The sequence below is a fragment of the Macrosteles quadrilineatus genome, unplaced genomic scaffold (genome assembly GCF_028750875.1).
Source record: "Macrosteles quadrilineatus isolate MER2022 unplaced genomic scaffold, UCM_ALF_1.0 Scaffold_2__2_contigs__length_208266976, whole genome shotgun sequence".
Taxonomy (NCBI): Eukaryota; Metazoa; Arthropoda; class Insecta; order Hemiptera; family Cicadellidae; genus Macrosteles; species Macrosteles quadrilineatus.
Genome location: NW_026542595.1, coordinates 75,831,649 through 75,859,105, shown reverse-complemented (window position 1 = coordinate 75,859,105; position 27,457 = coordinate 75,831,649). Strand labels below are relative to the sequence as shown.

Below are 27,457 nucleotides of genomic sequence, written 5' to 3'. Positions count from 1 at the left end.
AAACTTGAAAATTCAAGTCACGGTTTATCCACGGTCATACTTGATATATGTATATTTTTTATGACTTAATTAACACACTACCTATTTTGCCGTGTGCAGTCAACAGCCAGAACCCAGGATGTGATTCTAATTCCAGACCAATATCATATAATTGTCTGGTAGTGGTAACCGAGTGGTTATAGTGCTCGCCTTCAAATCTGAAGGTCCATACCCTTGGACTATGAATTAATGATGCTATCTAACAAAAAGATCAACTTTAGATAGTTACAAGACTAGGGTTTGGAATTGGACCATCCTATTTCAAAACGTAAAAATGACATTGGTGTAGAAAATACACAAAATAAAATATAAATAAACCAACCAACACAAGGGAGAATGTTTAATCTATGCCAATATATAAAATGAATAAAAACTATAAGCTGTTTTTTAAAATTAACCATTAAGGTCAAATCAGATAAGCATTTAACATTTAACTGAATATTTGGAAGTAGAAATGCTGAAGACTTGAACATGAGGTAAATTGCAATCTCCGTTCTTCTGAGAATTTACTGATTTCAACCTTTTTTGGTACAGAAATCTAAAAAAGAGATCGTTAACAAAGTTTTGACAATCAACATTTATGACGTAGACGCAACACAATTACGGAAGATGTCTAAGTTATCTAGGGAGATTCTGGGGTAGCACTTAGCATACAAAGCAACAAGAATCGATGATATCCCAATTCCTGAATCGGTATCAGCTCATTCATACTTCTGAGGTTTCACAGCAAAATTCAGGTGTTTTTCATGGTTGACAAAAGTTAAGACTCATACACGATTTTAAGATTTCTACGAATGAGTGGGTACCTTGTAATACGTTTAGAGAGTGTCCCTAACTTGAGCATCCACAAATAAGACAGGTGATACTGGTGCAATGAACAAATCCAGTCGTGAAATTGATATCACAACAAACGTTTTATTCTAAAAGTATAAAACAAATCATATCTACTAAAATTTATAGGACTAAGAGATTAATCTTAAAACAGACCCAAAAGGTTTGTACTAACAAATAATCACTGCAGGACATAGTACCGCAAAGTTAGCGAGCTTAAGACAATTTGTACAAATAACTTATATATACATCACCAATACTGTACAAAAATACACAGCAATCAATAAACAAACCCTCAGAGTATATTTAATAATATGGATACAAATAATATGGTTTGGAACAAGTTTACAATACAAATTTGGATATATAGGAGCCAATAGAACAAGATAGGTAAAATCGTGTTAATAAGTTAAAATACATCAACAATAGTTAAGAATAAATTACCATAAAAGGCACAATATGTGCTAAATGCAATTGTATAGTTGTGGATGTGAAGTGGGGGGTTATAGTGGATCCCTATTAAAGCAGGGCATCAACAATAAGATAGAATCAGTTAGTATTCTCATACGATTCGTAAAGCTTTGGGCTCAACTTCACTTACTTTCTGCCATCTGAAACAAAAAACACATGGTTTAACTTGTGGGATAGTGTTAAATCAACACAAAATCCATATTAATACGAGAATATTGAAATAAATTGTGGTAATATCTTGCCAAATTGAGATACTGGTACATTTTTGTTGTAAAAGAACAAGAACGGCTCGAGTGCGTTGGTTACAATACGACGGCAACAATGACCAACGTAGCACTGGACACGTCACCACCCTAGTTCGGGACTCGGCCACTGCCACCTTGTTTTCGCTCCGGCTCCCGCAATGCTGTTTTGGGGCTAACACAGCTCTCTATTCTATATTCTATCTAATCTATATTGATTTGATTTTATTGTTATTATTATTATCTTGGTACTGTCTTTCAATGAATAACTGATGAAGCCTATTGTAATCATGTATTACTTAATGGTGAATAAACTTCTTGATTCTTGATTATTTTAGTTATCGAAAAAAGCGTTATCAGTTTAAGGAACAAAATTTGTGAAAAATAAAATGTTAAACCAGCAATTTATGATTAACTCATAAAAAAAATAGTGATGTGTCGATACCAAAACTTATCAATTCTCTGAATCCATACCTGAAAAATAAATTACAAATACAGATAGGCGTACCATAATAAAAAACTTTACCAAATTTTCTGTATGGATTACTACACAAACCTATGTCTTAATGTACATTAAGAATGTAATTTTGAAGTTATAGGTTATTTTTCAAGTTGCCTAAAGGAAAAATTAATGGAGGAATGAAAAATTCTTAACATATCTTAGCTGATGCTTTCTGCTATCGTTAAAATAAATGTGACCCAGTTAACATTTTTTCCCGACGCCTCAAGTCATTGGTTTGCCTGACGCGACCTGAAAATATCAGGGACCTGATGCCAAGTTGAAACAGGAATAAAAAAAGTCTATTTATTTTATCTTACTTAAAATAATTATCCATCGGAATAGTGAATATATTTACTCACTTCTGAGTCTTGTACTTTTCGCAGATAGCCTGCTGCGGTAGACCAGCCGCCTTGCTGTGAGTTGTGTTGAGATGAGCAATACAAGGTCCCAGCTCAGCCAGACTGTAGCCAGTGGTCTCTTGTAACTCCTTGGTCCACACCTGGTCGTACTCTAGACAGTGACGAGCCACAGCCAGTGCACTACTGGCCACCACTGAGGGACTGAACATCAGGTAGGGGTCTCCCTCCAACAGTGTCAGCTCACACAGGTACTGTAAAAGACCGAGTATAAGGGGGGGGGGAGTTCATGGTGGTAACTATTTGTCATGATTAAGATTTTTTGCAAGAGGATGCCAGCTGCGGTCGTTCATCAATTTAGTTGGAAGCAATAACCAAGTTTGGGGTATTTTATAATTTTTGCAGTTATTTTGCAGATCCCGGATTGACTTGACAAGAGATAGCAAAACTGATAGGGAACATCTAAGACTACTGAAGAAACCGGTAAACACTATTGTTTAAGGGATTATTGCGGAGATTTTCCATCACAATTATTGAAGAACAAAGTGTTTTTACTGTAAACTCTTGTAATTGTAAACATACCGATCAGTCAACAAAATTTCTCAACCTTAATTGCTTCTTGATGGAAACTGATGGATCCTCACTGCAAGCGTCATAAATGGCCTTCTGTGAACTCCCTATGTCACTTATGTTATTATTTACATTTACATGATTGTTTACATCAAAACACTTTTCTGCAAACACATCCATCAACTAGCATAAGATTTAACAAGGGGTTGATGCCTTTCTCGTAGCAAGTAAGAGCCTTTTTAAGCACATTTTAAGCAATTTATAAATGGCAATAGTGTATAGTTCCCCTTCCACCATTATCAACTACACTATGAGATAGTCATAGTGATGGGGGGGGCTAGAATCTTAAAGTATGAAGTACCAAAGAACTCGACTCTGGATGTCTGATTTGAACTAGATTGTTTTGTCAATCAGGAAACTCCTGGTTGGAGACCTTATTTATGGACACCCTTTGTAATTGATGGATGTTTATCTTTTCAAAATAGGTGTACAATGAGGAAATATTGCCTTTTTGTGATAAGCTAACTTTAACAATGTTAAAAGTTAAGGAGAGGCCAATTGGCTGGTTAGGATTATTATTTACAAGGATAGGGATCATCTAGCTTACCTGATAGACAGAGTCCAGATTAGCCTAGGTAACACACATAACACAACACAGAAAACTAGCCTACCAATACATTACTGATTCCAGAAACCCTCCTGACCTTAACATAAGATAATCCACCCAACCCTTTTCTAAGCAGCTTCACATTCTTCACTGAACTTTTAATCAACCTATCATGTGTATATATGAGTGTGGGTATATAGATGTATCTACATAGCAAAAGGATTTAAACAACAGTTGGCCCCACTGTTGTGGAACTTTTGAATTTGAACTTAAACTGCTAGTCTTCGCTCTTCTCCCTTCAGATGAAGTCCCTAACTGGCACAAAGTAAGTTTTCTGTATTGAGTTGTGTGTTACCAAGGCTAATCTGGGCTCTGTCTACCAGGTAAGCTAGCTGATCCCTATCCTTTAACAGTGTTAAATCATTGTAACAGCACCTTTCATAATATACCTGTTTACATCTATTTAAAGTCTAAAGGGTATAAAACACAAACCACTAAAGAAATTCACGTTTCACTTAACGCTTTTCTTTAAAGCAATATTCAGACATCATGAACTGTACCTGGGCAAGATTGGTGAGTCGTACAGAAAGGTTGCAGTCAACAGCAATGTGTACCAGGAATGAGTAGATGGTAGGTACAGAGATATCGAACCCAAGAACCTTGAGGATGAGCTGCTCCATCCTCAGCACTTGTCTCTTGTTGTAGGTGTCGTCTGTGATGTAAACAAACTCGCCCACATCCGGAGGGTAGATCTCTTCATATTTACTGCATAAAACCAACAAACTTAGTAAATAGGTACAGTAAAACCCCTCATCAACTTATTACAAAAACAATCATGGATACCTAATAATATATTGTACTAATAAACATTTTTAGTGCTTGGTTATAATTTCTGAAACTACATTCTGTATGATTTTTTTTATCATTTAGGTTTTAGTTATCCAAATCATCATTACCACTAACCAGTTATACATTCTATTTGAGCCATATACACAATTTTCTGTACTGTACTTACCGTACAGAAAATATTCAACAAACTGTTTGGTATCCAAAATGTCTGTTAGAGGTTAGACACACTAGCTCAACTGAAAAGTGAAAGAAAATGCCTAAAAAGTTAACAAACAGATGCTGTAAGAGTGCTTAAGTTGCACAGACTAGTGCATGCAACTTAAAACAGGGTGTCTAGTTTATTTCCATTATAAAATTCAAGACTAATTCCAGACTTTTCAAGACTAATTCCAGATTTTTCAAGACTAGTTTTTGGGTGTTGATACCAAACTGTATCAATTCTCAATTCTTGATACCGATACCAATTTTTATAGCAAATTATTTTTACCAAATTTTCTGAATAATACTACACCAACCCCTGTCTTTGTCATAAAGTAGTATTATAACAATGTGGTGTTTTCAAGTAAAGAAATAATGCAGCAATAAAAAGTTCTAACTAGCAAATTTGGTTTTTTTTTATCACGAAATCTTCCACGTACCGTACGTTTAGATATCATCATTGACTGCAGCGGTTACAGAAACGTGATCGTCGTCGTCCGCGATCACAGCAAAATCATGAACATTTCCCGCGGCCTTGTAGACATCATCGTCGTCTCCCGAGGTCTCAGAAACGTCATCGCCATCGTCCGCGATCGCGGCAAAATCATGAACATTTCCCGCGGCCGTGTAGACATCATCGTCGTCTCCCGCGGTCACGGAAACGTCATCGTCGTCTCCCGCGGTCACGGAAACGTCATCGTCGTCCCCGCGGTCACGGAAACGTCATCGTCGTCTCCCGCGGTCACGGAAACGTCATCGTCGTCTCCCGCGGTCACGGAAACGTCATCGTCGTCGTCCGCGATCGCGACAAAATCAGGAACATTTCCCGCGGCCGAGCAGACATCATCGTCGTCTCCTGCGGTCACATAAACGTCATCGTCATCTCCCTCGATCGCGGCAAAATCATGGACATTTCCCGCGGCCGTGTAGACATCATCGTCGTCTCCCGCGGTCACAGAAACGTCATCGTCATCTCCCGCGGTCACGGAAACGTCATCGTCGTCGTCCGCGATCGTTACAAAATTATAAACATTTCCCGCGGCCGAGCAGATATCATCGTCGTCTCCCGCGGTCACGGAAACGTCATCGTCGTCGTCTGCGATCGCGGCAAAATCATGAACATTTCCCGCGGTCACGGAAACGTTATCGTCATCGTCCGCAATCACGGCAAAATCATGAACCTTTCCCGCGGCCGTGTAGGCATCATCGTCGTCTCCCGCGGTCACGGAAACGTTATCGTAATCTCCCGCTGTCACAGAAACGTCATCGTCGTCTCTCGTGGTTTCGGAAACGTCATCGTCGTCGTCCACTATCGCGGCAAAATCTTGAACGTTTCCCGAGGCCCTGTAGACATCATCATTGGCTTTTGCGGTTACGTAAACGCAAGACGACGATCGCGGCAAAATCATGAAAATTCCCGACTTTGAAATCAAATTTAAGACTAAATCCCGACTTTTCAAGACCATTTTGAAATTCAATACTAATTCCCGACTTTCCCGATTTTCCCGACTACTAGACACCCTGTTAAAAACACTCTCGGGAAAACCACAATGATAAAATAGGGGTCTACCTTTGATGGGGCTCAGTTACTTACGCAGCAACAAACATGGCAGCAGTCCCGAGAAGTTGCAGCTTTCCTTTCACTACAGACATGACGCTAAGGAATCTATCTATGAAGGACACAGCCAGGTACAGTGTCTCCGTCTGCAACTTGTACTCCTCTGCTACTTCCACCAGCCAGTCTACTAGGATAGAGCGCATGGAGTAGGTCACGTCAGGCTGCCGCCGCATGTACAGGGCCTTGGGTCTCTGACGATTCTGCAAATAGATGGATATGTTAGTAACATTCATAAATAAAAATAGTATACAGGAGTGAAATGGAGATAAATAAATATTCATGCACAGAACAACAACCTTAAATCTGAACCGTCCAAAAACAATATCACAACATTTAAAAAACATCCAACAACAAGGTTCTGACCACCATTAGGACTGAATAAGACTCTCCCTTCAACTCAACCTTCCTTAGTTAATGCTGTCACTAATGTATTCTAATATTTTTTATTTCGAGTAGCCCACCCTCATCTTTCTGTTTTGCGAACTCATTTAAGCATATCCTGTCCTACACATTTGTGCCAGATTTCATCAAAATCGGACCAAAATTAATCAATTTAGGACTTTAAAGGACACCCATAGTCTATGATGATATTATTATTATTTTATGGCCAGCATTGGAACACTTAGATCAATATAATGGTGAGATTCTTTTTAAATTCTGTCTCTTATTCTTGTCCGCCCAATACTTCTTCATTCTTTCTGAACGTTGTTTTCTTTCTTCTTCCGAAACCACTCTTCCTTGTCTCTGATTGTTTGCTCCTATTGGCAGGATGATATTATTGTCTTATTTTCCAAATCTTCTTATGATATTTTCTGCCTTCTCATGTCCTCCTTAATCTCTGTAATCCACCTAAAGTCACTCTTGCTATTCCACAACTTTTCAATTATCTTCTTGCTTGTATTCTATTTTCCAGGGTGTCCTTAAAAGACATCCAATGAATGAAATTCTTTTCTTTTTAATTATAATTGTCAATGGCTCTATTTCCTTCTGAGGGACCCGACCTACTCGTCAATGGCTGAGGGACCAGACCACTAGGAAGACCTAAACTACGATGGGGAGACCAGGTGCGGAAAGACCTTCAGCGCATGGAGACATCAATTGCAAAAGCAGCAGACAGAAAACACTGGAGGCAACTTGTTGGCGAGGCCAAAAACCAACTTAGGTTTGAATGGCCAAGGAGGTAAGGTAAGGTAAATAACTAGTGAGAAAATGTCATTATATAGGAAGTGAGTTTTTACTCACTTAGGGAAAAAACTTACCTTACAAAGAGTATCTGTAGGCCAAGATTTTTTTTTATTTATAGCTTAATGACTTGACTAAGACAATTGATGCAACTTCAAATAAATTAAATACAAAAACTGACAAATGATTTAGCTATATAAGCCTATTTATAAATTAGAGGATACTTTATTAGATCTCATACGTTACGTCAAATTCAATTATTTACAGTAGGCCTATTTTAAAATAAACATTTAGTTCCATATTTTTGTAATTGTTTTTTTGCAATTAATAATAAACCTTTAACACCAAAATATAAGTTTGATACACATACATATTGTGTTTTTTATATGGTATAAAAGTTTTTAACCAGGTCTATTTTTGGTGAATTGAGAAATGCTTTGTTCTTAAAAATGAAGATGGAATATATGTCAAATAAAATTGTTGATTGTCTCGTGAACTACTCGACTCGACTCGACACTCGAGTTTAGGGCTAATTACTCGACTCGACTAAAAAAATCACTACTCGCCCATCCCTAAACTTAAGCTTAACAGTCGATTCACTGGTGCCTTCAATCTAATTTATACTGAATTTGCCATGGAGTAGAGGTGTTTGCCTACCTCAGCTTGACGCAGGTATTGGAATATATCACTCCGGTACTCCTCCATATCGTACAGCAGCTGCAGGTGTGGCTTGGTGTGGCGCACCAGAGGTGAACTGATCCTCACAGACTCCAGTGACATAGGTGAAGACTGCTCTGGACTGCTATAGCTCTCAGACATAGCCTCCTCTTCCTCCCTAACATCTTCAACTGGTTCTGAAATCTAATGAAAACATTCATTTTCTATGCTGATTGTCATAGTAAGTAAGTATAACCTTGATGTACAGTAACAAGAATCCCCAACAGAGATTTTGTTTAATGTAATATTTTTTTGTTTATTGTGCCCCCAAAAATAAACAATTCTATAGCGACTTCTTCAAAAGCAACTACAAGTATGATGCTAGTTTACAACCAAATCACGAAAGCAGACTTTGGTAATTAAAAAAGTTTAGATTTCCAAAATTCTGTCCAGTTTTTAATAAGCTGCTAGTATTAGCAAGCTTGTGTTGACTTTATTAATTCAATGCTAGTCCAGAAACTTTAGTTTTTAATTTTGCTTGCATGTAGGTAACATTGTTTTCCTAGCTGCCAAATTCGATAAGGACTGCATCCTACAACTGGATGCGAGACAGGCGACTGCTCCATAGTAGTTAGTCCTACACCCCGCAGCAACATAGACATCCCGTGTTCCTGGACTATTTTGGTTTAGTATATCTATCAATAGTGAATTGTAACAGTTATAAGTTGTGACAATGACTTGTGTTATTAACTTAAAATGGTAAAATGATTTTTATTTTCATTACTTTAACTTCTGAAGGATAAAACTGAACTAATTCAATACTAAACTAGACAATTAATTTAGTTCAGAAGTGTTTTTCTTGTTAATTAGTGATGCCGTACCCAAATTAATTTATTTCTGATAATGAATGATTAGGCCTAACTAGAAGAGGGACATAATTGTGTAGAACCCCGCACATTCACATTTCAAGAACGTCTTTATCAAATATCTAGAAAAACTAGACATTAGACTCTAGGCCTATTAAAAACTGAATCTTAGGACTAAACCAACTCTGCAATTGAATATTGCATTTAGGAAAATGCTTTAAAGCCAAAAAATGCAGACGCTAGAAAACGTGCACAACATTTACAATCCTGCAGCTGTGTTCTGCAGCTAGTTCAACCCACCAGTGATCAAGTCTCTATGAAAAATAAGTACATACCTTTAAATCTTTCAGCGGTTGTCGGGGCACTGAAATGACAGCATCAGACAACTCCAACCCAGCATCTGTATTTTTATTGTTTTCTTTATCTTCCTTAATTTTCTGTTTTGGCACAACAGCTTGAGAGGCCGGTTTGGTCTCCACAACAACCAACTTTTTGGATCCCTTCTCCTCCACCACATCCTCATGAATAACAAAGTCATTTTTGTTTTTGAGAGATTTTTCTGTTGCTTTTAATTCCTGCAAAGAATTATTTAAGGACTTTAAACAAAAATTATACAACCAAGATGCTAAAAACAGTGTTTGAAAACCAAATCTTCCTAAGTAGTCCTGAAACTTGTTTCTGAATATAAAAAAACATTGGTATATTCAAATTCAAATAATCTTTATTTGTTAGTAGTATACAATACATACATAAATAGTGTCAAAATATACAGGTATTGAAAAATGAAAAACAAAGGTATCTTAGAATTAACAATATATTCAAAAATTGACATTACCTCCTACAACTCATCGAAAGAATATATAGCTTTGCTGATGAGGTACTGCTTCAATTTAATTTTGAATTTTTTGGTTGACACCTCATCTGTTATGCTTTTTGGAATTTTGTTATAAAATTTTGAACCAGCATATTTAGGTTTCTTTTTGAAAAGTTCCAGAGTGTGATAGCTCATTGCGATACAGCCCCGATTTCTGGTGTTATATTCATGATTGTTACCGATTAGCTCCAATTCCTGAAATCTATTTTTTATGGATAAAACTGTTTCAAAAACATACATTCCATAAACAGTCATTATGTTTTCTAATTTAAAATAATCTTTAACTGAAGTTCTGGGTTGTAAATTACGAATAATTCTAATGGCTTTTTTTTGCATTATCAAGATAGAGTTTAAGTTTTCTTTAGTAGTTGCACCATAAAGAGATAGCCCAAATGATATCACTGAATGGATGTAAGAGAAATAAACAACTTTTAGAGATTCTTTTTCACAAAAATTTTTCAACCTAACCAATGCATAAAGGCCAGAAGAAATTTTAGTGAGTAATTGTTCAACATGACGGTTCCATTTAAGTGTACTTTCTATTTCTAATCCTAAAAATTTTATGCTGTCTTTAACCTCAATTTTTTGATCAAATATGGTAACATTAGGTTGAGTTATATTTTGAGCGGATCGAGTTTTAAAACAAATAATATTAGTTTTTTCAGGATTTAAAAGCAAATTGTTGGCATTAAAAATTTTTTTTAAGAGAGTTAGGTCGGAATTAATTTTAATTTCTAATTCAGCAACGGTTGATGCAGTGATTTTCAAATTGGTGTCATCAGCATAAAGTCAAAGTTTACTGAAATCAGAAAGCTGAGGGAAGTCTCTTAAATAGCAAATAAATAAAAGGGGACCTAAAATGGATCCATGTGGCACCCCATATTTAACTGCTGTAGCCTAATATCGGAACGATAGGGGATTTTATAATTTTTGTTGTTATGGTAAATAATTTCGACAATCTGTTTTCTATCATGAAGGTAAGATTTTAGCCAGTTTAAAGTATTGTTTTTAATTCCTAATTTACTCAATTTCAAAATTAATAAATCATGTGATATTGAATCAAAGGCTTTGCTAATGTCCATGAATAGACCCGCAACTTTACCTTTATTGTCTAGACTATCTATAACAGATTCAATGAAGTCTGTGGCAGCTGTAATAACAGATCGACCATAGCGGAAGCCATGTTGACAGTCCTCAAATAGATGATTTTTTTCCAAAAAATTTACCAGTTGATTATAAACTACTTTTTCATAAATTTTTGAGATAGCTGGTAACAATGCTATAGGGCGATAGTTTGATACTATTTTCTTGTCTCCTTTTTTGAAGAGTGGTTTTAATTTTGTAATCTTAAGTTTGTTGGGGAAAATACCTGAAATTAAGGAAGAATTTATAAGATGAGTAATAGGTTTTAGTAAGACTGATTTAGCTTTTTTTAGAAGTACCACAGGGACATCATCATACCCCATACTGAAAGAATTTTTTAGGCTGCATATAATAGCATCTATGTCCTTCTCATCAACAAAGCTAAAACAAAATTTCCTGTCACATGGAAGTATCTCACTCCCAGTATTACTACTGCTATGATCATCTCTGGCTTGCTCTAGATTCGACAAGACACTGTCATCCACAATATTTGCAAAATAATCAATGAACTGATTACAAATCAATAAAGGATCAGAACAAACATCATCATTTATTTTTAAATTTATATTTTCAGTTTTTAAAGAGCCAGTTCCTACTTCAGAATTAATTATCATCCAAGATGTTTTATTAACATTACTAGAATTACTAATTTTCTTTTTGTAATATTCTTTTTTTGAAGATTTTAATTTTTCTTTATAATGTTTGTTCATTTTTTTAACTTTGTCCAACAAAACTTTGGAATTAATATCTCTCGCTGTTTTACTTAAATCAATAATTTCCTGTCTTTCTGTCTTAAGTTCCTTAAAAATCCATTTCTTTTTAGTGTGCTGTCTTGAAAGAGTTTTAGGGAAGCATTCATTAAAATGACCAATGAAAGTTTTATGAAATGTGTCCTACTTATTTTCAACCGGTGATAAGAAAAGATCTAACCAAGTTTCATTTCGTAAAATATTAATAAATTGTTCAATATTAGAGTCGCTGAATTTTCTTTTGTATTAATAATAAAATTGAGAAGAATTATTTAACATTTGATTTTTATGTTTATTTATAATTTCTAGAATTTGTCCATCGTGGTCTGAAAGTTGTGTGTTAATACCGACTAATTTATAAAATTGGCTGTCTAAATTTGTAAAAACATGATCTATTGCTGGTTCAGTTGATTCAGTAATCCTGGTTGGAAAATCAATCAGAGACTTAAATCCATTAGCTACTACAATGTTTAATAACGTGTTTCTATTACTATTATTAAATTGTAATAAGTCAATATTTATATCCCCCATGAAAACCACGTGTTTATATTTAAAATTCAAAACTTCAAGCATTATATTTAGTCTGCGAATAAATTCTGCTTCAATATGTTTAATAGGATTCCTGTAACAACCAATAATGAGTAATTTACCGCCTTTAATTACCTTATCTACCTCTATCATACAACATTCAAAAATATTTTCAGATATAAGGTCTTGGATTTCAGACAAAACAATTTCTTTGCAATGAATATATGGTTTTGATAAAATTACAACCCCGCCACCTCTAGACTTTTTGCGACCAAAACTGGCAACGAGGTTATAGCCATTAATATTTAGTCTTGGGAATGTTGAAGTTAACATTTTGTGCTCAGTCAAGACAACTATACTAGGATCAAGTTCAGTTAAAGTTACATCTAACGGTTCTAATGATGACACTATACCTCTAATATTTTGGTGGTAAATACTTAAAGCTAATTTGTTTGCATTACATTTTGGTTGGGTTGAACTAAAGCTAAAAAAGACTCCTTTTGTTCTGAGGTTGGTCTGGATATATCTGCTTCCATCACATCACTAACCACTGCACTCCCCAGATTGGCTTTATTCCCCCCCACATCACTCACTGCTAGAGGCTTCAGAGGTGTAGAGCTTTGTGTAGATTCATTACTGATGTCACGAGTCCCGGGGCTGCTGCAGATGTAATCATTTAGTGGAGAAGCAAGATGACTGGATTGTTGACTCTCACAACGATCACTAGAATCTTGCGCTGCTGCTTCAGCATATGTGAGATGTCCTGGTGAGACTCGTGGCTGGCTGGGGATGTTCTGTGGTGGTGGCAGAGGTGTAACTGTGGTGGTGGTGGAGGCTGATGTTTGTATGGTGTCCTGCATCTGTCTGTTGTGTTCAGCGGAGATAGCAGCCCTGAGTTGTTTCACAAACATATCTTGAGACAGTCCATTCCTCAAGGCTCTGTAAGAGTTTTGGTTGTATGTTACTATGATGACTTTTGCTTTTGTTTTTAGTTGGAAGTTGACAATATTTGAGGCGAAAAAGTCTATTGAAATGTTGTCTCTTATGCAACCCATTGGCGAGCATACTAATGTCATAAAGTTTCTCTTTCGAAAATCCATGATGAGCTCTTGAAATGCCGCATTATACTCATTCCTATCTGGCTTTGAGAAATACACAGGCTTAGTCACCAGGCTGTAAACTGACCCTTTAGGTGTTTCTTGAAATGTCAGGTGCTTGTCACAGTAGTTTCCATAGTCTGGCTTACCAAAATAGCTCTTGAATTTGACAGCCACTCCAGCACTCATATGTCTGTCTGATGTAAAGTCTGCCGAGATACAGTGGGAAAATGCTGCATTCTTGTCTTCACCATACTTTTTAAAAACTTCAGTCATTCCACATTCAATAATTTGTATGCCCAATTTTTCTTCAGGTACCGTAATGTTATTATGAGATGTGTCAGGTGATTGAGTGTCAATTTTTATTGCTTTAACAATTTGTTCACACAACAGTTTTTTTCCCAGTCCCATTAAGGTGCTGTCCATGTTGTGTAAAATGGTGTCGACGTAACAAAGAGCAGTCTACCAATTTGTAGTTCTTGGATTTTAAAATATGGTTTACTCGTCGAATTTCTCTATTAACAATATGCTGAGGAAAGAGGTCGAATCTGTGGAACAGAGGAACAAAAAGGATTCTTGTGTGACTATGTTTTTTTATGAAATTTTCAAATTGTTCTGGAATTTCTTTTGATGGATTAAGATTTGCATTTAACATTTTTTCAACATTGTTTGCTCCAGCAATTATTACAGCAGTGTCTTTGCTGCATTGGTTTTTAATATTACCATCAGCGTTTTGAAGAATGTACTCCACAGGTGCTCCTGGGTTTGTGTTGACAAACAGTTTTGAATTCAAATTGAGATTTGGTTGTAAAGTCTCATATAGTTTTCTACCATGACTGTCAGCATAAATATTAAGTCCCATCGACTGGATACCCTGTGGGGTACAGGCTTCAGGTGTTACTTTATTCTCATCGATATTATTATCATCTTGGCCAGCAATCTTGGTCTTTTTTTTACTTCCACTGACATCTTTCTGTGTTCTCACATATCTAGCGTTACCACTCTTTGTGAGTGTGAGTGATTTTTCTTGAGTTTGGATGTTTTTATCATGTTTGGCAACTTGTTTATGAGTGAGGTTTGTGTATTCTGTTATTAGCTCATACAATAGTCCGTCTGTCAAAAAGACATGATTCTTTAGAACATATGCTAGTACTGATCTTTTCTTTATGAGCTCTAACTCACTAACCAGTACTTTTCCAACAGTCTGAAAATTTGGTGATGTTTTACTCATGAGATGATAGAGAAGATTTTCAACAAAAAGACAAATGTAAATCCCACAGTCGTATGAATTTATTTGTCTTGATGATTCTATCGGTGTGAAAACACTTGGCGTTAGCTTGAGGTAGGCAGATATCTTATGAGCTATGACCTGGGCATGAGCAATATTTGCATTCGATAAGGAGTCGTAATAGTAGAAAGCATTTGTATTCTTGTACCATACCATTACACTCCAATGTCCTCCTTCAAAAGAGCTTTCAATAGCATCATTCACTGGAATTACTATTAGGTTTTGATTGTGAAGCTGCATTGGATCCAAAAAATGAGAATAATCTTCTAGGCTTTTTATAGAATGACTAATCAATGGGTTCAGGATGACACATGACTTAGATAGTAAAAACCGATTATTTAGTAGCTCGAAATACTGATTTAGAGATTGGTCTGTGAGAAAGCTTTTGCCCAGCAGTTCATCAGCTAGCAAAGTGCTATTGTTGTTACTAGATGTTTGTGTTTGAACAGAGTTTACTTGAAAACTTCCTCCTTGTATCTTTTCTTGTTCACTGACATATGTTTCATCCCCATCTGTAGGATCAGTACTTAGAATACTACTATTTATTGAGTTTAGAGTTGCATTGCAATCTGACACACTAGAATTTAGTATTACAGATTCACTCTGTTGCTTATTATTTTTATTCAATGTACTAAAATTGAAGTCATTAATATTAACTGATAGGTTGTGAGCTTGAATATATTTTGACAATTCAGCTTTTGATCTTATTAACTTTCCTTTTGGAGGGTAAAAATATACATCTTTCTTCCCTGCTGTAGCTCCTTTTTTGCGTAGAACTTCCTTCCTAGACCATCCTTGAGGAAGAAAATCATTTTGAGAATCTTCTATCATTCAATTAGTAAAAATAAAAAATAAATATTGGTATACTTTAAAAAATAAATATTGGTATACAAATCTACAGATGAATTAACCCCTTGAGTGCCAACGTCCGGGGAACCGGACGTTTTTAAAACGAGCCAAAAGTGCCGACGTCCGGCCGACCGGACGTTTTTAGAACGAGCCTAAAGTGCCAACGTCCGGCTGACCGGACGTTTCGTAATGATCGAACAGTTGTCATAACAACCGAATGGATACTCGGATTCTTTTAACCCATATATTAACATTGAGTCGAAAGTTACTAGATGCGATACATCGATTTTCGTTGGTCGAAATATCAAAAATTCGATTTTTACGAAATTTTAACCTAAAAATCGCCAGATCGCGCTCGGCATTTTTGGCGCGACCTTCGGGAAAAATCATCGGCATTTTTTGAGCGTTACTTTTATTTCTCGCCTGGCACTCTAAGGGTTAATACAATAAAATAATTAATTTCCTGATATCTGGCTTGCATATTTGGATGGATATTTGCATGGATTGCAAGTATAAATTATATGCAGATGAATTATAAAATTATTTTATTCAGATATTTTAGGAAATTGGTAGCTGTAGCTAATATGAAATACTAAGAAAAATTAAATAAAATAAGTGACACCTGCTCAAAACAAAGATTGTAAACAAGCTGATAACAGTAGTTGACAGATTGCATGGATAGCTACTATGACTCAAGTGAGCCTGGTTATCTTGGGTGCAAGGGTCAGGACTCCTTATCGCTGGACCGGCTGTCTGTGTTCTGAGAAATAATCTTGCAATTCCAGGAAAAAGTTTTGTTAAATCTTCAATTTACTCTTTGAATATTTTAAAATAGTAACTTCTACTCACATACTTTTATACCCAAAAATAAACTTAACACTTTGGTATAAAACTTATCTCAAACAAACTATAAAAAACCACTTTTTTATAGAAAAAATTGAAGAGCACACTTGCACCTGTTCAATCACTCAGGGGTCTTCCCCCACTCTCCAGTATACAGTATTTCTTACATTTTCCCCTCTCTCCAGAAATTCAGTACAGTGGGTAGCCAGTTACAACTTAACCTGCTGTTTTAGCGAATTTCCCATATAGGGAATAAGTTAAAATGCTAGTGATTATATAAAATTTATAAAATAATTTTCTTTTTTTAATCAATTATAAGCTATTCTTAAATATATCATTTAACTTGTGCTAACATAACCTGTTGCTTATGTTAGCAGCAAAGTGACGCCATTGTTGATTGACAGATGTCCAAAATATTATGTAGGCCTAAGTTATTTGATCAGCTAGAAATATTAATTTGTGTTAAAAATTATGGTTTAAGAGGATTTCAGAGGTAAATAAATCTTTAGAATAAGATATCAAGATTCAAAATTTGTGCGTAAGTTTAGGTACATGTATCCAATAAATACCTCATAGGCTAGTAACTTAGGCTTCTCTTTCTTCAGATGAATACACAGTTGCACCAGAAAAATAATGTTTCGCAATTGAGCAAACATTCCTAACCACATTTCTCACACTTCGCTATTTTGCTAAGAATTTTATGTTCTACCTCATTTTTATTAACTTAATTACTCTAACAATATCAAGACGCTACCGGTAAATGCACGAATTTCACGGCCCAGTCACTTCTCTGGCGTCGTTGTTGATAAGGACAATGGGCAAGATGAAAGTAGTCAGGGTAATGAGCTGCTGTTACGTCGTCATTCCCCCCCTATCTAGGAGGTACTTTAAACACGAGCCTTTTAGTAATATGTTAGTAATATATTTGTTGTAAAAGATAAATAATATAAGTTTAATTAACTGCATAAGCTAATATATAGTTTTTTAATTTATTTTTTTGGCTAATCTATAATATTAAAACGAAACCGGTTTTTTTTATTTCACGATTCTGAATCAACCACTTGACCGATTTTCATGATTTTTGTGTTGAAATAAAGATAATTTTGAGAACTAGGGAATGTCGAAGCCATAATTTTAATTTAGGGTTTCAGTTTTTTAGAAATTAAGTTTCAATTTTTTTAAAGTCTAGCAGTCGACGCTAGCAATTCAAAGTATTTTCAGTGCTGGTTAAACTAACAGCTGGTTATAAACTGTCATTGAAATGTTTATGTTACAAGTTGTTTGAATACAAAAATATTGTAATATTTAAAAAAATATATAATATATATAATTAATATATAATATATTTTGCAAAAATATATAATATTGTTCTTCGGTGTTGGCCTACATACTATTTCACTTTAAAATTTAGTTTTTTTTCTACCGTGAAGGACCAGGAAATGTGTTATTTTGATCTATACATCTCAAACAGTTTAATCAAGTTTTGTCGTAAATGCAAACTGTGTAAGTAAGTTATTTAGTTTCTGCCAAGGAAATTTCATCTCATATTTGGGAAATCTTTATTCAGAAATTTATTGCTTAATCGTTTAAGATATAAGTGGTTTACGTGTTGATACTTCTTTTTCTGTATGTTCGAATGTATGTGTCATACTATAATTTTGGTTAGTAATGAAAGCGTCAATTGGTGTAGTAGGTCTCTATAAAACTGTCCAATGAGCTGCAAGGTGCATTAGAAACCAAAGTCGACTCATACCATACCATAACTCTCCCCGTAGTATTGAAAAACGCAGACAAAATATACAGACCAGTTCAAGATAACGGAGGTCGTGATAAAAACAAACAGAGAGTTAAGAGGAATGTGTAAACACCCAGATATAGGGGTGCTCTCAGAAGTAAAAGGCTTGGATGGGCTGGCTATGCGTGGTGGATAGAAGATAAATCAACTTTTAAAAGTATATTCCATAGTACCACAAGATAAAAGACCACTTGGAAGACCAAGAATTAAGTGGAAAGAACAAGCTATGAAATACATCCTCAGACCGGGATCTAAATTAGAAGAGACAGGTTATGGAAGAGAATGGGTGGCCAATCCTCATAAGGTGTCAGTCTGTGGTCACGGAGGTAAAGGTGCGGTAAGTACATATATAAGTGGTATATGCAATTGTAGCAACTCTACTCAATACCAGTGTGTGTGAATCGGTCTCCAATCTCACTTCAAGTCTTTTCAAATCGACGCAACTGCTATTTTATGGTAAAATTATCAAATTTAAAATGCATATATTGCTATATTTTAGGTCTATAATCGGATGGAAGAAATAGGTAGTCACGTGACATTTGTTAATAAGGTTGTTTTGGGGGAAGTTGGCCCCCATTAAAACTGCCAGAATTTGTCACTGTGCGTGTAAACTAGATGTTCTGAACTATTTCGTTTTAATTGACTACCCGATTCCCGTACGTAGGACGGGCCAACAGCTTGTATTATATTTATATATATATATATTGGAAACTGAAATATGTAAGCTAAAATAAGGTATCCTAAGTAAAATATGTTGAACTAAAGTGGGGAGGTAAATTTAATTTAACAATTTAATTTAATTTAATTTAAACAGCCTTGACAATTCCGGTTGGTTGTATCCATATTATAGTTCACTTCAATAACTTAGTTCTATCTGTCAAACATGGCAAATGTTAACAGTTCCATCTGACAAACATGGCAAATATAAACATGAAATTTATTACGAAAAAAGTAAAAAGTACCCCCGCCACAACAAACCTGTAGACTAAGCGAATTTCCATCTACCCGCATGGATTTCTACTAAAATATTCCCTAAAAATTGTCAGATTTAGGCTAAATCTACTATTTAAATAACATTAATTTTAGTGAGTACCTAATTTTAGTGAGGTTTGCTGCTACAGGAAAGATATTGAGTGTGTGTTTTTTTTATTGAAATGTTGATAGCTTAGTATGATATAAACAAAATTGCCAAACTTGATTTAAATATATCCATCCATAAACAAGCAAACTACAACAGTTTGTTTATTCTCAATAAGAATAACATAAGAATTTTAAATTTACAAATTTTGTAACTATCTCCGTAACCGTTGGGCATACAAAGCTTCAATTATACAAAATTTTTAAGCTCTACAAAATGGTTTGAAGAGAAATTATGGAATTTTGTGTTTTTAGGGTCAAAAATGGGAAAAATCAATTTTTACCCCATAAAACTCCCCATAATAACCTGTTCCCATTGTCTGATTCTGCTGGTTCGCAAACTCGATCGAAAAAACCAAAATCGGATTGTTTTTGCTCGAGTTATCGTGCTAATGGACACACACACACACACATATTTATACTAACAGAGTACCCGTCCTTTGACGGGATTGGCATACAAGTACAGTCTAACCTTGATATAACGAACCTCGATATAACGAATTCCTTGATATAACGAACTTTTTTAAATCCCCTAGAACTCTCCATAAGACACAATGTATATTTTACCTCTACATAACGAACAATCCATATCAACGACCTTGATTTAACGAATTTTTCATGTTCCTGGCTAAAATAAGACACCTCAATATAACGAATTTATCATTGTCAGAACCTCTACATAGCGAATTTAACCTCTACTTAACGAATTGTCTGCGTCTCTCCCTCGATACAACGAACCCCCCACCACCATTATTGCTTTTGAAAAATATGTTTCTTCATCAAATGAAATGGAAAGGTGACGTCAATGCTTGCGCTAACATTCGTCTGCTCCGTTTTACACATCCATGTCTGCTGTCGTCGTTGTGCGCTATGTTTACAACTAAGAGAACTGATTTCATTCACTGAGGACTGATGACGTAATGTGTAGTAAGCTGTGATTGGGTGATAAGTAAATATGGTGAATTGTACAATTTTTGGATGAAGAGAAACCTTAGAAAGAAAAAGAATAGAAGATCAAGGCAAAGAAAAAGAATAGAAGATCAAGGCAAAGAAAAAGAATAGCAACATCGTTATCTTAACATCTCATTAACGAGTGTTCTTTAAGTTGGCTATGATTATACACTTTTATAACGACTTAGCCTATCTAATATTTTCATTATTTTCAATATGATTTGTACTAAGTTCATGATTATTACAGTACATTCCTCCATTGTGATTTAAAGCAGTACTGTATCCTACCACCAACGATGTAAAGAACTGAGTTGTTTATATCGTTGCCTACCACCGGCCTATCGCGAGCAGTAGCTTACAAAACTCTCTAATGTTTTGTTTTGTTCTTTATGTGGTTTATTGCTATGCAATACAGTGTTTGGCTAGGTTTAAGGTGGGTTGGAGTAAGCAGTAAGCTGTGATTTTAAACTTAAAATTTGTAACCTGTACCAAGCTCAATGACTATAAATGTCATGATTGCGCAATATTAAAGATCCCTTCCCTTTAGTATCCCGGATAATCGAGGTTCTACTTTACAATGTAAACACTGTACACTGTAAAGTATTGTAGCCTAGACTACTTTAATTGTTTTTTAATCAGGTCCAATCCCGACCTATATACACTGATGCTGGTTCTGAACCTCGACTTAGCGAAATTCCTGCAAACCTAACCTCTATATAACGAACCTCATTTTAACGAAATCCTTGATATAACGAATATTCGGTTCAGTCCCTTCAGATTCGTTATACTGAGGTTGGACTGTATAAAATGCTTAGTACAGTTATAATCAAGCTTTGCGATTGCAATGAGGGAGGACACAGTATGATAAAATTTGCTTCTTTAAATTTATGGTATACTATAGTATTACACATCTACCATAGCCATAATGTTCTACCATTTATTAAAGATTCACAAAATATCACAAATTATTCGTGAAATTAAAAACATAAACATATCTGTAAACAGACAGTTCTCATTGTGCATCACAGTTTTTGTTGCTGCTTAATTGAAATTAGCTGTTTTCATAAATGAAAAACACTGTGATTTGCAATGAGAACTGTCAAAGTAGGATTGTTTAAAGTTATGTTTATGTTTTTAATTTCATGAATAATTTTTGATATTTTTAATGGTAGATGTGTGATACTATAATATACCGTAAATTTAAAGAAGCAAATTTTATCAAAATGTGTCCTCCCCATTGCAAACGCAAAGCTTGAGGATAACTGCAATAAGCATTTTATAAATACTGTATTTATACGCCAACCCCGTACGAAGGACGGGTACTCTGCTAGTTTAAAATATATGCAAAATAATAATTCATTGAACACATGGCACCAAGAAACAATTCTTCTTGTAAACAAATTAAATTAAATAACAGAACAGCATTTCTGACATCAGCTGGAGTTTCATAACAATGTTTGTTTCCCATGTTAATCTTACGGAGGAATACAAAACTTTAAAGGGCCCCAGGGCCTCACTCTCTAATTATTTCCCTATAAAGAAAGTTTCCTGCACAACTTCACGTTACGCTCTTTCCAATGACACCAAAAAGAACAATCAGTTCAGTAGTTTCGGAGGAGTAATTGTCACAAAAAACCTGCTAGCGTATTAAATAAGTATAGATATAAAACATTCAAGATAGTCTCTTATTTGGTAGGTAGGCTAGTCGTATTGGCCTTTAAAATGTTTCAGTTATTTTTCGGACACCTGGTGTATATATATAGGTATATATAAATATATATATATATATTAGTGATGGGCAGATCCAAGAAAATGTTGGTACCTACAAGATCCGGATCTTGAAAAATTTGGATCCGGAACTTCAGATCTTCGGATCCAGATACACACTGTCATAAGGGTGGGTTAAAAAAACGTAATATTAAACACAATGCCAATTTAAATCATACTGTTTAAAATTAAATTGGTAATGTTTAAAGGTATATCTTATATACAGAGTTAGGCAAAAGTCTGGAACCTCCCAGTTAATTTTTTAACGAGTTGCAGTAAGAAAACCAAACTCGGCACATATTTACAACATAAGAAATTGCACTTTTTCATCAAAGTAACGACTTTGCCCCAAGCCCCAAAATGGGGCATTTTGGGGGCAGCCCCAAATTTTCAAATGTAAACACCTATCATGTGACCCCTCATTTTAAAGGGTTTATCATGAGAAATTGAATTGTATAAAACCAGAGGTCAATATCGCACCCCTAATCAAAATGGCAGCCACTTTAATTTAAGATGAGCAAGCAAGATAAAGTCTGGACACCCCCAGTTAACTTTAAAAAAATTAATATTTCAATACTGATCACTCACATCACCTGAGTGATCAGATATAGATGCTTTTGGTAGTGTGGCGTTTGGCGGTCCTACCCAGCGCCATGTTTCGGAGAATTTACCCGTACCTACATGAATAAACAGATAAATCATCTGTCTGAGTGTTTTGCCGGATTAAAAAAACTAACATGTAGCCTACTGTAAAAAAATTACTTCCCTCTTCTGTTCTATTTTTTATAATAAATGTATATTTATTTTTCATTCGTTTGAAATTAGCCTATTAAAATAAATTACATATAACCTTTCAACAGAGGTTTGATATAAGTTAGGCCCCAACTTAATTGCTATTCTACTTAGTACAAGTAGGCCTAAGTGGTACCATCTGCATGAATGCATAAGTCACTGTTGAGCTGAACATATAATTTACCTGCGAATGAATGAATAAATAACCTATGACCCTACTCTTAACATTTTTATAAATAATTTTAAAATTAAATAAGGTAAAATAAAAACTGTTGTGCAAATTAACGGATCTATTCAATGTTGTACCCTAGTTGTTTTACTAGGCCACTTTATGCAAATGAAAATAAGAAGGTTACGTGCAGAATTAGGCCTATAGGCTATACTTTTTATTACTAACTTAATGTTTGTGACTGTTTTTTTGTTTTTTTAAACTGTGACGTGACATCATGTGTCAAAAAACTTCAAGGTTTGTAAAGGATCTGATGATGATATAGCCTAATACTTAATACCGTACCTAACGCGTAATCCTGTTGGATGATCGAGGCCACTATTAGTGGGCAGTCTGCAGGTATTGTAACCTTCTTATTTTGATTTGGATCTTATATTCATTTCACCATTCAATAAAGATCAGTTTCAGTACCTAATCAAATTACCAATTCGTAGGTCAATCAAACAAATTAAAATGCGGGACGGATAGATTAACAATTGAATGAAAACATGGAACAGGTGATTTTACACAGATAGCCTAAGTAGGCCTACTTAGACTTTTGTGAACCTGGCTATAACTCCAGCAACAAGTAGTGCGTGCGCGCGATAAAATCTATTGCTGGCCGTTTTGCGGGAAAATACAGTCGCGTACCATATCCGATGATGTCACCAGACAGAGGACACTTTAACCCTAGCAGTGGCCAATGTTAGAAGTGGGGAATGGCCAACCCATTTTGGCGATTTTGCAGACCTTTTTTTGAAAATTCGTAAAAATTCAACCGTACAAGTAAACCTAGCCAACCTCATATTCATTTTGTTCGGAAAGAACAGGAGAATCTAGAAATAGTAATATCATAATGATTTAGACAGTGTATTTTATCGGTAAAGTGAAAAAAATAAAAAAATTGGAATTTTTTTTTGAAATTTCAAAAGCGGCCTCGGTATTTTTTTTCCTACGGATTTTTTATGGGAAATTCATTATATACATTTTGTAGACAATCTAATTCCCTACATAGAAATATATAACATGTTAGGAAAATATTTTTTTTTATAAGTTTTTGGGGCGAAATATAATGACAAACAGAGAACCGAAAAAATTGAAAACCGTACAGTGTTAGTTTATGTTGTAAAAAGTTCTATAATATATGTGTATACTAATAATGATATATACATGTTTGTAAAGCTAATGAAGTAAGGAATCAAAAAAAGTCATAAAGTTTATGGTAAAAATAATTTATTACCTATAAACATACGTATATAAAATAATGTTTTTATATTTTAGCGATTTCTCGAGAAAAAAAATTCACAGTATTTAGTATACAACTTTTGTACCAAATTTTTTTACTTCAAACCAACATAATAATCTTGTAGTGTATTCAATTACCTACATAAAAATGTATAACATGTTAGAAATATTATTTTTTTGTAGGTACGTAATAGGACCATAATAATACAATAACCGCAAAACCGCAAATAAGTGTAAACTATAGCCTACAGTGTTTGTTTGTGTTGTGAAACATTATGTAGGCTGATGATATGTAGCCTACATGTTTGTAAAGCTAATGAAGTAAGGAATCCAAAAAAGTCATAAGTATGATGGTAAAAAGTTATTTTCACCTATGATTATGTATCAATTTGAGAACTTTTTGAATTTTTTGCGCATTTCGAGAAAATGGAGTGTACAGTATTTAGTAGCCTATATAATTTTTTTACCAAATTTTTTACACCCAAACCAATATTAACATGTTGTAGTGTATTCATTTACCTTTATAAAAATGTATAACACCTTGGGTAAATCATTATATAGCATATATAGCACCTCTGAATGTCAGAATCGTCATTTTTGGACATGATGCTAACAAAATACAGTAGTAGGCCTATTTAGTATAGGCTATAACTTTTTTACAACATTTTTTAACCCCAAACCATTATAAACATGTTGTAGTGTTTTCATTTACCTTTATAAAAATGTATAACACCTTGGGTATATCATTATATAGGTATAACAATCTCTGAATGTCAGAATCGTCATTTTAGGACATGATGCTAACAAAATACAACCTTTTATGAACACTATTTCACACAATTCAGTAATATTTATGCATGAAGATTACTGTTATACACACACACAACACTTCACTAACACTAACACTACGAACTAATAACGTATTTAGTAATAAATCGCGGATAACACTATTACCGGCAAACACACAAACAAACAATGGCGAATACAAGACAGCTGACAGACTGTAGCAGTAATGACTCACTTTCGTCGTCTACATACGAGCATACAGAAATAACCCTGAGTGCAGGGCTGCCACTCTCTGAATCTACATTTCTTCCTCTTCAAAATGACATACTATATGACTAGTAATAATAAATTACACTGTATGTAATTCGTATTTTCCACATCGTCATCTGGAGTCGATTGGCCATTTGTAAAAAGTTTCGAAAACAGCTGTTTTCATAAAATCGTACCGGTTGTGCAATCAATATTTCGTTATAAATATTACTACCACAATGAAGATAAAATCAATGGCTATCCAGTGGTACCACTCGCAACATCCCACGACGAAAATTACCCGAGCAGGGTAATGCCAAACAAGACGTGTTTTGCCAGTTCCCAAGTGTCGGCTGCAAAAGTCGTGCCGCGTCGAAAATTCATTTGATTTCTAATCATCGTGACATTGTTATATACCTGCTGCAGAGTTTGTTTATGTAATAAAATGAAAGTTCAGAATGTGATCTTTCGAATGGTATATATATTATTCTCATCTGAGTTGATTGTAAGTGTTTTTTTTACCGCTAAAAAATTTTCGGCCCAGATCGTCACAAGGAGTCGTTGGCCATTCTAAGCATCAACGTCAGATCGTCACCAGGAGTCGATCGGCCACTGCTAGGGTTTTAACAGACACGTCAGTATCAATATCAAGTACCTAGGGGGTTAAGTTAGGGGGGGGGGGGTAAAGCCATTTGCTGGCCGTTTAGCGGAAAAATACGGCCGCGTAGGTTATTACCGAGAGTGTCAGCTGATAGAGGACACTTTAATGGACACGACAGTATCAATATCATGTACCTGGGGGGTAAGTTAAGGGGGGTTAAGTCAGCAATAAGTAGTGCTCGCACCCAAAAAAATCTATTGCCGGCAATAGATTTTATCGGGCGCGCACATTACTTATTGCTGGAGTTATTGCCAGGTTCACACCAATTCTACTTAGGCTAGATGAGATAGTTGATTTGGCTGATTCACATGTGATAGAATCATGTTCATCCAGATGGAAATTAAAATACCTAGGCTAACCATTCCATCGGATGAATTGGTTGGTGCACAACAAACGTAGGAATTGTTTGTTACTACATATCGGATAGTTCCCATCACTACTTAACACAGTAATGGCAACAGACAGAGACAAGCAGACAAGAGGCATTAAAGTAGGTAAGTTAAGTGAATAACATTCAAACGATCGTGGTTTGTTCAGTTTTTATCACAGCAGAAGAATTTGTGCACCATTGTTTATAGGCAAAAATCGGGTTTCTACTTAATGATATAAAATTACTATAGGTTCCCAAGGTCACCTTGTTATGCATAATTTCCAGACCGAGGACTAACTTATTGGACCAGTACAAAAAAAAAAAAATAACTTAACTTAAGGCTATCTGGGACCTAGACCTAACTTACAATTTAGAATTGCCCTAGCCCACAAAATAAGGCCATGTGTTATCTCTAAGTTATAATCTGTAGAAATAACATAGGCCTAACTGCATGTCAAAACATGTAATCTTGGGTTCAAGTTTGGTCAAGTCTGTTAGTACACCTAATATGCAAACTTAGTAAGCCCAATCTAGGCTTAGACCTATAATAGGCTAATTTTGAATATGTAGACAAGTACGACTTTAGGTATGAAATAAAGAGAACCAGTAGTCTAATGGCAATGCCTGCTTACCCAAAATTATCAGCCTAAACCCAGCCAAATGAAACAACCATGCCTGCCTGTTCACGATTGGACCCAACCTCTTAACTTATGCCTAGGCCTATTCACATTAGAAATATAACAGAGAACAATGTCAAACGGAAGACTCATCAATCACTTACTTGTTTAGTTGCTCTTGTAGATATTCTATTAGGATTTGAATTGATATCGCCCAGAACAGTGCGCTTTTGCTGAAATGGCTTCACGTTATTCTTCAGGCCATTGGATTTCAATCTACCAATGTTCGTGAGTTGGTTTTCTTGATCGTCATGAATCTGAAAAGATGCCATATCGGAACAATTATAATTTAAAAAGTTAATATTCGGATAAAAGTCAGCAGATTCCGAACAAAATAGTAAAACAATATGTCAAATCTGCATTTAAAAAAGTTTATGTTCGACAATGGTCAATTAATGATTGCTCGGTTTGAGTTGAGTTTTGAGAATTTAACCAACTGACTACTCGTCCGTTTAAATTG

At 35.1% G+C, this 27,457-nt stretch overlaps 1 protein-coding gene across 1 annotated transcript; it reads right to left on the bottom strand.

Moving 5' to 3' along the window:
- Positions 1-929: 929 nt before the first annotated feature.
- On the bottom strand, positions 930-27,457 carry LOC128986391 (cyclin-A1). Its single transcript, XM_054406744.1, has 7 exons — positions 27,102-27,457; positions 9,324-9,563; positions 8,123-8,326; positions 6,260-6,483; positions 4,179-4,383; positions 2,445-2,695; positions 930-1,481 (listed from the first exon to the last, which is right to left on the bottom strand). Exons 1-7 carry the CDS (start codon positions 27,267-27,269, stop codon positions 1,433-1,435), a joined length of 1,341 nt encoding a protein of 446 aa, XP_054262719.1. The 5' UTR covers positions 27,270-27,457; the 3' UTR covers positions 930-1,432.

Bases quoted from the DNA above. Each gene is read 5' to 3' on its own strand.
- LOC128986391 (XM_054406744.1), bottom strand. From the start codon at position 27,269: ATGGCATCTTTTCAGATTCATGACGATCAAGAAAACCAACTCACGAAC. The intron at 6,484-8,122 runs GTAGGCAAACAC...ATCTATTTGCAG, and splicing joins AATACCTGCGTCAAGCTGAG to AATCGTCAGAGACCCAAGGC. The intron at 1,482-2,444 runs GTGAGTAAATAT...TTTTTGTTTCAG, and splicing joins GAAAAGTACAAGACTCAGAA to ATGGCAGAAAGTAAGTGAAG.